Source organism: Misgurnus anguillicaudatus, chromosome 1 (assembly GCF_027580225.2).
Source record: "Misgurnus anguillicaudatus chromosome 1, ASM2758022v2, whole genome shotgun sequence".
Lineage (NCBI taxonomy): Eukaryota > Metazoa > Chordata > Actinopteri > Cypriniformes > Cobitidae > Misgurnus > Misgurnus anguillicaudatus.
The window spans coordinates 30,505,208-30,516,228 of NC_073337.2; the positions used below are offsets into that span (position 1 = coordinate 30,505,208).

The window sequence follows — 11,021 nt, forward strand, 5'->3', positions numbered from 1 at the left end:
TACTGTCTTGTCTATGGTTTTTATTGTACTGTCCATTCTGGTTTTTATTTCTGATGCAAATCTTTTTACATTACCATATGCAAAAACAGATTTTCCAATACAAACATTGATTTAAATGTCATCACATGAAAATATTCAGTTTAAGGACACACACGAGCAGGTGTGTGAAATGTCTTTTAAATACTGCATCATGTATTTAGAGTCTCTGGGTGTTTGAGTTTGAAATGATCGCATTAATAAACAAGATGTGTTGTAAGAATATTTAATCTCTGTTGATTCTCTAAAGTTTGAACACAAAGTTTGCAAGGTAATATTGTTATGATGAGACGTATTGTGTATGGTATGGTCTCTCTCTCTCTCTCTCTCTCTCTCTCCCACAGGTTGCACTTCCTAACTGAAGGTGTCCGTGCGTGCCCTGTGGTTGGTCAAACTGGAATTGCGCATCTTTTAAAACAGAGGAAGAGACATGGGAGAGAGGGAGAGGGAGAGAGAGAGAGGGAGAGAGGGAGAGAGGGAGAGAGAGAGAGAGAGAGAGAGAGAGAGAGAGAGAGAGAGAGAGAGAGAGAGAGAGAGAGAGAGAGAGAGAGAGAGAGAGAGAGAGAGAGAGAGAGAGAGAGAGAGAGAATATGGGGAATGTTGTTTGTTCGTTTCACTAGCATTGAAACTGTTGATAAAAAGAATTTATCTCTGTGAAGTGACTTTTATATGGTTATATATCTTTTTCTTCTGTTTTTTCCCCTTTATGTCTCATTGTCTTGTACAGTTTTCTGTAAACGTTTTTTCCCCCTTTAACACTCAATGTGTCTGAGTGTTTTGATTATTGTTATTATAAATAATCTACAGTAATTGTCACCATAATTCAGCACAGAAGCGGTAGGGGTTTGGGTGCCATTTTTTCTTTATTGTAAACCTTACATTTTCTCCTGTTTTTATTTTTATTTTTTGGGGGGTGTTAGTAAGGGATTTAGGTTAGCATTTGTATTTTGTTTAAACATTTCTTTTATAGGGTAAAAGTTATTTTTTTAAAAAAAGGTAGAGTTTTGTTTGTTATTTTGGCTTTGACCCAACCCTGAAAATAGCTTGCTTTCACTGATTTTTAGTGCTTCTATTAATAATTTGCAACTGGTTTCAAATAATAAAATACAGAAACAAGAAAAGTTGTAATGAAATTATTTATGTTATTTACCTTGACCCTAGACCTTGGGACATAACAATATATACTGTAGATCAGTGGCGTGCGGTGACGTTTCTTCCTGGGAGGCATGAATGTAAAGCTAGTCAAAACACATGTTGCCTGATGTGGGTAATGGCAAAAAAATATGTGTCTGCCGTGTCATGTGAACCTGTATTAAAATACATGAATTTCAGTTGAAGTCACTTTTGTTGGCTTCATGTTAGAGACCAGAAGGTTGCCCTTTGGATAAAAGAGACCCTTATGTTTGCCAGATACTCACATAATCTCATTTGTAATCAGAATTAAGTGTTTAGTGAGTGTTTTGTAAATATTTCGTGAGAAATATAACAAATAAACAATAAAACAGGATGCATTGAGGGTCCTGTAAATAATTTCATTTTGTTGAATTTCTTTAAGGTATTTTTATAATCTTCTTGTGTTCCAGGCTGGCACCCTCCATACCATAAAAAATGTCAAAAATGTCAGTGCCAAAAATTAAATAGATTACCAGATTGATATAATTTCAATGACATGAATATTTATTCATTTAGCTGAAGTAAAAGTAATAAGGCCAGGGTTGTAAAGAAAGAAAAGAAAGAAATAAAATAAAGAAAGTACAGTGGAAAAACATGACATTAGACTTATAATTAAAGTTGAAAATGCTTAAATCAAATCATTAAAGTACACTTTATAATTAATTTAAAAGAAGAAATGCTATAATTTGCAAATTCTGACTCTGTCAAATTTAATAAATCACTTCATATGTATGCTTCTAATTGTTGTATATTTAAAAGTCTGAACAAATAATCTCAGGTTTTTCAGCAGAAACTTTTGGTGAGAAAACATTTCCATCTGGCTGCACTCTCCACATTAATCTGATGACATTTATCCCATGATCCTTCAGTTTCTGATTGATCTGAGAAACAAAATCAGTTCTTGTTTATGTCACGTTTATGCAGATTCTTTTGTATGCACATAATGTATCATAATCTACATCAATGTTTTCATCATGTATATGCATGTGTACCATGACTTCAACTAGCTGAACCTTTTTTAAAACAACACACTAAAGTTACAATAAATAAATGGTTTAATACTCACCCTCTGTAAGATCATCCCCATCACTGCAGGGTCATTTGGATTCTGACTGGATTTCACCTCAATGTTAAGAATCTGTTTGATTGAATCTGTCAGAATAGAAGTTGTATTAAGCCTAAATATTGTTATTAGGACAACCATAAATTTACATTCATTAAAACAAGTTACTGTAACTTATTTCTTTGCAGCTACTGCAAAGTAAACTCCTTTGTGTTAATTTAAACACGCCCAGTTTATTGTGCTGCCCTCAAAGTAAAGAACAACAGATGATGTATCAGACAGCTCACACAAATTTAGACATCCTGAGATTATAAAAACCTTGTGTTGATGTGAAATAAAGAAAATATACAGGGTGCGCCTCAGCTCACAATCTCTGGGATCAAACCCAGTGCACACTATTCATACTGTTGACCTGACACGAGCCATACAAACTTGATCAGTGCCCCCACCAAACAACAACAACAAAAAAAGAATCAAGTTTCATCAGTTTTATAGACTTTAATGCATGATTGGATGATAACAGATCTTTAACCTCAGATGATGAATGGGTGCATTAAAAAAATTAATAGATCTAATGGAGGATATTATTGCTGATATGTATTCTCAATTACATTTAATAACATGTTGTTTAATATTTATACAAATAATAACCAGACTATATTATAACAGTTTCAGTAAACTGTTACCTGTATTCTTTACTTTGTGAAAGTTGTAATTTTAATCCCTGCCATTAGATGGCAATATGGGGTCATTATAAGGGAGATTTCTCTAGGCTAGAGAGTGAAATGAAGGAGGAAATTTGAGTGAGGCTGACAAAGCCGCATAATTTAGTAGTATGAATGAGATACATGTGCAACAAATGCATAGAGGGTGTCAGACTCATAGATTTGCATTTAAAATTCAGGGTTTAAAGTTTGGCACAGCTTTAAAGCTGAAACTTTTAAAATCCTATCAGAAGTCCAAAATGTAATTGAAACACACCAGTGGCTTTGCTGTAATCAGGATTAAACATGTTACCCCTCAACCCCCCCCCAACAGAGCACCCCACAAAAAAAATCCCAATTTAACCCCTGTACGCATGTACAATATATATAGTTGAAAGAAAAAGTATGTGAACCCTTTGGGCTTACTTGGATTTCTTCATAAATTGATCATAAAATGTGTTCTGATCTTCATCTAAGTCACAACAATAGAGAAACACAGTCTGCTTAAACTAATACTGCACTAACGTTATACGTTTTCATGTTTAATTGAACACAACATGTAAACATTCATAGTGCAGGGTGGAAAAAGTATGTGAAACCCTAAGCTAATGACTTCTCCAAGAGTTAATTGGAGCCAGGAGTCAGCCAACCGGGGGTCCAATCAATGTGATGAGATTGGATGTGTTGATTAAAGCTGCCATGTCCAATAAAAACACACATGAGTTTTGAGATTGCTGTTCTGAAGAAGCATTCTCAGAAGACCTATGATCCAGAATTGTTGACTTACATAAAGCTGGAAAGGGCTCCAAAGTATATCTAAAAGCCTTGATGTCCATGGTAAGACAGATTGTCTAGAAATGGAGAAATTTCAGCACTGTTGCTACACTCCCTAGGCGTGGTCGTCCTGTAAAGATGACTGCAAGAGCACAGCGCAGAATGCTCAATGAGGTGAAGAAGAATCCTAGAGTGTCAGCTAAAGACTTACAGAAATCTCTGGCACATGCTAACATCCAAACTGTGAAATATGGTGGAGGGGGCATCATGGTTTGGGGCTGCTTTGCTGCCTCAGGCCCTGGATGAATTACTGTCATCGATAGAAAAATGAATTCCAAAGTTTATCAAGACATTCACACCAGACATCCCAAGAATATTGCTGAACTGAAACACTTTTGTAAAGAGGAATGGTCTGAAATAGCTCCTGACCTTTGTGCAGGTCTGATCTGCAACTATAGGAAACGTTTGATTGAGATTATTGCTGCCAAAGGAGGGTCAACCAGTTATTAAACACTACGTTTCACATACTTTTTCCACCCTGCACTATGAATGTTTACATGTTGTGTTCAATAAAAACATGAAAATGTATAATGCTTGTGCGGTATTAGTTTAAGCAGACTGTGTTTCTCTATTGTTGTGACTTAGATGAAGATCAGAACACATTTTATGACCAATTTCTGAAGAAATCCAAGTAAGCAGTTGTATTAATGAGGAGGGATCAATCACCACTTTATTAATGTGACTCCTAACTTAATTGTTACAATATTAAACTTGCCAGACTCCATTACCATCAGTCAATATTGTCGAATTATGTCCGTGAGATATTTGATTAACATTTTTTACCTAAAGTGATTTTTTTAAGTTGATAGTAATATGTGTAACTATCTTCTGTACATAATTTTTCGCGCTCTGTAGAAAAGATTGGAAGATTACAGGAAGTCACCGTAAGTGTACTGAATAGTTAAAAGATAAAACTTACGGGACCAACAGATGAAAGGAAGGGCTTCTGAACAGAGTTGATCCACTATCATACCATCAGGACCTATAGCTCCACAAGGTTGATTTGCCTGCCCACTTATATAAGGGTGTCCACTCATCCAAGGAATTAATGAATCATTTGCATTTGTCCCATCTGACCACGTCCATGCATTCCTGACGAGACCAATCCATGTATAATCATAATCTTTGAGCAGCGCCACCTGGTCATATTCATTTTGACTTCGAATGCTGGCCAGATCTGTGTAATGTTGTCTGCAGTAGCTCTGAGCATCATACCATGTGTCCCATGTAGAGATGTAAACGAACTTGTATGTTGCACTCTCTGTAATAAGAAAGTTGATTATTTTAGCTTATTCGTGTCACGGTTAATCGTGTCATGTCTTGTCTCTGTTCCGATTGTTATCACCTGGACATTCATTGATTAATTACCTGCCTCATCACACCTGTTTGTCATTTAGTCTGTGTGTATATATACCTCTGTCTTCTGTTTGCTCACTGCTGGATCATTGTCATTGATACCCTGTCCGTTCCCGTGCTAATGCTCCCGTGTTCTTGCCTTCACCATGTCTGCCCTCGTGTTTTTATTATTAAATGTTATTTATTTTGAACCTTGCGTTTGCGTCCGGTCCTTACAACCCTTCCGTGTCGTGACAATTCGTCAGTGCTGAGATCTGATTGCTTTGGCTTGAAGTATTTATTAGCAAGGCCTTTAACTTTAACAATGTTCAAGCTTTTGCACAAAGTAATATTTCGTTGAAGCTACATGGGGCTGTTGAATGCTTTATTCTGATTGGTTGAGAAATGTTTAACAGGTATGCATTATTTCTTGATAAACGCACACCTGACCTGTCAAATGTTTTAAAATAACCACTGAAGCAACATTTGTGGTAACCGTGATATCGGAATAATTGACTCCAGTACTTTGAATTATTTGAATTATTATTATAACTCAATTTCGTGTTGTGCCGCATTACCACCTTGGGTGTGCATTATTTTACATAATTAAAAGGCCCGTCATCTATAATTCCTTACATAGAAAGAGAATACAGTATTAAGTACATTATTCAGAGAATACAGTAAATATAGCCTACAACAGTTTTCTGACAGTGTCAGAAATTCTGCATGATCAACGCACAGTGTGTTTGGTGCTATGACCTGCATACTGGTATTTGTTTCACACTAGTGCATGCTGCTAACGTATGACGCAGCCACCGGAGCCTCTGTGTCATCATCGTACAGTCTACATGCTTGTCGTACCCAAGCTTAAACGGTCCATGTCACAAAGTGTGATAAGTTAATGATCTTATAGGATTGCAAAAACTTGATACTGTCCATCTTAGTATACTGAAAAATAGACTGAGACAGATCGGATTGTCTAAAGATACAAATTTGTGGTTCAAAAGCTACTGAATAGACAGGACACAGTGTGTTCAGATGAAAGGCCATTCATCCACACCTTTGCAATTTACGAACGGAGTTCCCCAAGGATCCGTTTTGGGGCCTTTACTTTTTATTATTTATATTAATAACCTTGATGCTAATATTAGTAATGTTAATTTTTATTTTTATGCCGATATACTGTGATCTACTGTAGTGCTCCTAAATTACATCATGCTGTGTCTTTGCTACAATGTTCTTTTGACGATGTGGAGCAAAAGCTTTATGATTTAAGCCTGACTTTGAACGAGACTAAAACTAAAGTAATGTTCTTCTCAAGATCAAAGAAGCAAGTGACAAATCAACCATTTCTTAAAACCTTATAGGGCACTAAAATAGAGGTAGTGACAGAATATATAAATATATTGGTTTTATATTGGATGATTTCTTGTCTTTTAAATCTCATGTTGATCAATTAAGGACTAAATTAAAAATAAAATTAGGGTTTTATTTTAGAAATAATAAAAAAAGAAAATTTGTTTCTGTCACTTTTATGCCGGTCCTTGATTATGCCAATATTTTGTAAAAATCAGCAACTGCTAAACCTCTAAATTCTTTGGCTGTTTTATATCATGGTGCACTTAGGTTTATATTAAATTGTAACTATAGCACTAACCATTATGAATTTTACAACAGAGTCGGATGGTTATCATTATCAATGATGCACAGACCTAAGCACTGGTACATTTTTATTTTATAAAACTATCTTGGGACAGTTGCCACAATATCCCTGCTCTCTTACTCAACTTAAATTTTCAGGAGCTAATTCTGTGCAATCACAACAGTGTTACATCCTTTCAGCACCATCTATATGAACTGAATTTGGAAAACAAGCATTTTTGTATGCGGCACCCACTGATTGGGACTTTTAACAGAATACCTTAAAATTAGCTACCCCAATGTTGATGAAAACTTTCAAATATTTTATTATTGAGCTGTTGAAGGAAGAAATAATTTATATAATAAATGTTTTTAATCTGTACTAATCATGTGTTTATATGGTGTTTGATGTGTTAATTTTAATTTAATTTTTAAATACTGTGTTGCTCATCTTGGCAAGGTCACTTCTGTAAAAGAGATGTTTAATCTCAGAAAGTTTTATCTACTATATTTCTTTTAATTTTGATGATTATAACTGACCACTAAGGAAAATCCCAAATTCAGTATCTCAGAAAATTTGAATATTGTGAAAAGGTTCAATATTAAAGACACCAAGCATATTAATAGAGAGACAAAGGGAAGGAAAAGATGTGGTAGAAAAAAGTGTACAAGTAACAGGGATAACCACACCCTGAAGAGGATTGTGAAACAAAACCCATTCAAACATGTGGGGGGATTCACAAAGAGTGGACTGCAGCTGGAGTCAATGCTTTAAGAACCACTATGCATAAACGTATGTAGTGTTGCTTTCGAAAAGTATGACTGAATATAGTTGTCAACGAACCTTTATAAAGTGATGAAAACGAGACGCAACGAAAATGCTGGTCATGTGACAAAGACTATACTTAAATGTATAATGCAGTATTGTTGACGAATAAAATGAGACTAAAAGTGGTTTACAAAATAGCAAAAATCATTGCTATTCCACTTCGACTCGCCTGAAAAGTCCGCTCCCCTTCTCACTCTCATAATGGGAGAGGGAGGGTGTTACTGCGCCGAGTCGAATACAATATAGTTCCTCTTTTAAATCTGCTTAGAAAAGCGCTACGCTTTATTCTGTACCACCAAACCTGCTCGTATAACTACTCGTCTTAAATAGGAAAAACGTTGATGTGTTTGGTCACTTCTAACTTTATCTCTAAATGGTACCATTGAATGAATGGGGCTAAGCTAAATGCTATCGAAGCGTCGCAGCGCGCTCCAGCGCTTACGTGCACGCACACAGATGATAGAGGGATGTATCAACAATTCTTAGTTAAGGTAATAACATAGTTTAATATTGAAAATGAGTAGACTATTCCATTAAGCCAAAGTCCATTAACTACACAGGCACAGATGCAGAAATATAGGCTATAATTGCATATTTGAATAAATGTAGTTTGTGCTGCTGTCAAAATACAATTATAAATGATAACAATAGCATTTTAATAAAGTTGCATTCTCACACATTCTATAGTTGTACATACTGTAGCTACAATAAACTAACCTGTGAGATGATAAAAACATAATGTGATGTGTGTAGGGTTGTTAAGGAAATTGACCTACATTAAAACATTGATTTTATCTCTTACCATTGTAACAAATATAGGGAAACTGATCAGTGCAGGGGTAATCGATCCACGTGTCATTCTCCATTAAAGCACATGGCTCGTTTCCATAGTTGTTGTTTGGCTCTCCATCTGCCCAAAGCTGAAATATAATGCTCTCATTTTGATAAGACCACCGCCAGCTATAAATGTCATTGTAGAGTCCAATCCAAGCCTCTGAAGTCAATGAAGGTTGAACGGCTCCTTCTATATACGTCCAGTCTTCAGTGCTCTGAGCGATGAACAGGTCTATGTGATTTTGTCTGCAGTAAGCTTGTGCCTCATACCAGGTCTTATTTTGCTGGATGAGAATAGACTGACATGAGATGCTCTGGGTGAAGAGAACGAGTCCTGTAAAGATGGAAGTGTACAGACAGACTCCCGTTAATAATAGGTTACTATATTAAAGCCTACACATGCTTATTGTAAATGCTTATAAAACCAACATGAAAGCCGACAATGCTAGGAGAAGAATTTGGTAATCTGTTGAAAAATGTGTTGATATTATATATTATATTATTATTGTACATTTTATAATCATTCCAAGCTTGCAAATGTGAGTAAAAATCCACTTTGGCAAATATATGAATGTTGTAATGTGCCAGTTGGCCCGTAACATTTTTATCAATTCTAAGCATGGCTCTACACAGGTAAAATATACTTAAATACCAGCAAGTAAACTTTTAATAGTTTTTGTGCTAATTACATGCAAAAGTTATACATTACCACCAGTACATGAATTCAAAATATATAATATGATGTGTGCCTCTTCATGTCAAAATATGTGTCCAGTGCATCATGTGAACCTATGTGCATCACGCGTCATGTCAAAATCCATGCCCGCTGCACATGCGTTGAAAGGATTTATGATAAAAGAGACGCTCATGTTCACAAAAGACACTAACTTAACACTAAACTCTGATTACACATGCGATTAAGCGAGTATCTGATGAAGATCGAGCTTTGCATCGTGCACCCACGAAAAAAGACATTATTAATAATATCGTATCAATCCTGTTTTAATTACAATTATCATTCAATAAACAAATATATTCAGAAAAGTGACAAATATTTTAAATTAATGGTGAAATGAATGAAATGACAAATGGTAAATCTTAACCGCTGTATTCTGCTGCTTATGTTTTATGATTTTTCTGTGTTTTTTCCTGCATCTTTTAATGTAAAGCTGCTTTGAAACAATTAAACAATTGTGAAAAGCACTATATAAATAAAATTGAATTGAATTAGCAAATGACCATGAAATAAGTGGGATAATCAACGGCTTCCATGCATTAAAGGATTTTAAATGGTTGTGCAGTTAAAAATCTGTTAATTCGCAGAAAGTCGTTGATTATCTCATCCATATTTTGTCTCGCTTCATATGTCCCTTTAATTCTTCATATGTCCCTCCAAAGCCAATTTAGACATCATTCTGCCCCAAACAATAAGCTTTTGACATCTTTAATTGACATTCATGAATACAAACTGCACTGCAAAAATGATTTTCAAGAAAAAGTTTCCTATTTTTTTTGTCTTGCTTTCAGTAAAAATATCTAAAATTTCTTAAATCAAGCTTTTTCTTGATGAGCAAAACGACCCAAGAAAATAAGTGGTTTTAAAATTTAAATGATTTTTATGCATAAAACAAGCACAAAAATCTGCCAATGGGGTAAGCAAATTTTTCTTGAATTGTTCTTGAATTACGTGTTCAAGAAAAATGATCAAGATTTTTTGCTTACCCCATTGGCAGATTTTTTTTGTATAAAAGCACTTAAATTTGATATTTTTATCATTTTTATACACATTTTACACTTACTGTAAAAAACTGTTGCATGCATATTTTGTTGGAAAACAATGACAAGTGAATTCTCATCCACAAAATCCATATGTAAAAAATGGAGAATCTACCTATTGAATGTTTTTTTTTAACTGCAGAAACAACCATATCCTAAATGCTGTTGTTGCTGTACATGCCCAAAACTATATTATATATCATATTCACACTGAAACAAAAAATACACTGACCTGAGAAGAAAAACAAATAAAACATCTTCTCCATTGTTGATGTAATCTTCCTGCACGTGGAAACAAACGAATATCTTGAATAATCGCACACACGCAATTAAATAAACAAATGTATAAACAAGTATCAAAATAAATGCAAGACTAGAGAAACCTCTTCATTTACAACAATAAAACATTAGACACGTACTACAACAATAGATACCTTGTCTTGTCTGGGTTTTTATTGTACTGTCCATTCTTTTTTTTCTTATGCAAATAATTTTACATAACCATTTATGCAAAAGCTGATTTCGCAATACAAGGCTCTTGATTCAAATAACATCAGATAACATGAAAATGTTCAGCTTAAGGAAGCGCACGCAGGTCTGATAAATACTGCATCTTCTGAGTTTGAATGACCACATTCATAAACAACATGTGACATGCTCATCTAACTAACATGAATAACAACTAACTACACAGATGGGACTCAAGTGGAAACCCCATTAATTTCATCTCTCCACCAGAGTCATCTGCAGCTTAAAACAACAAATTGTTGTTAACGTGCAAAGAGTAACGTGGATA

General features: G+C 34.9%; 1 protein-coding gene across 1 annotated transcript; it reads right to left on the reverse strand.

Moving 5' to 3' along the window:
• Window positions 1-1,634: 1,634 nt before the first annotated feature.
• Window positions 1,635-10,491, reverse strand: LOC141365664 (C-type mannose receptor 2-like). The gene is made up of 5 exons (XM_073870327.1): window positions 10,458-10,491; window positions 8,418-8,783; window positions 4,730-5,071; window positions 2,276-2,361; window positions 1,635-2,090 (listed from the first exon to the last, which is right to left on the reverse strand). Exons 1-5 carry the CDS (start codon window positions 10,489-10,491, stop codon window positions 1,962-1,964), a joined length of 957 nt encoding a protein of 318 aa, XP_073726428.1. The 3' UTR covers window positions 1,635-1,961.
• Window positions 10,492-11,021: the final 530 nt, after the last annotated feature.

Bases quoted from the DNA above. Each gene is read 5' to 3' on its own strand.
- LOC141365664 (XM_073870327.1), bottom strand. From the start codon at position 10,491: ATGGAGAAGATGTTTTATTTGTTTTTCTTCTCAG. The intron at 2,362-4,729 runs GTAAGTTTTATC...CTATTCTGACAG, and splicing joins TCCTTTCATCTGTTGGTCCC to ATTCAATCAAACAGATTCTT. The intron at 2,091-2,275 runs GTGAGTATTAAA...TTTGTTTCTCAG, and splicing joins TGGGGATGATCTTACAGAGG to ATCAATCAGAAACTGAAGGA.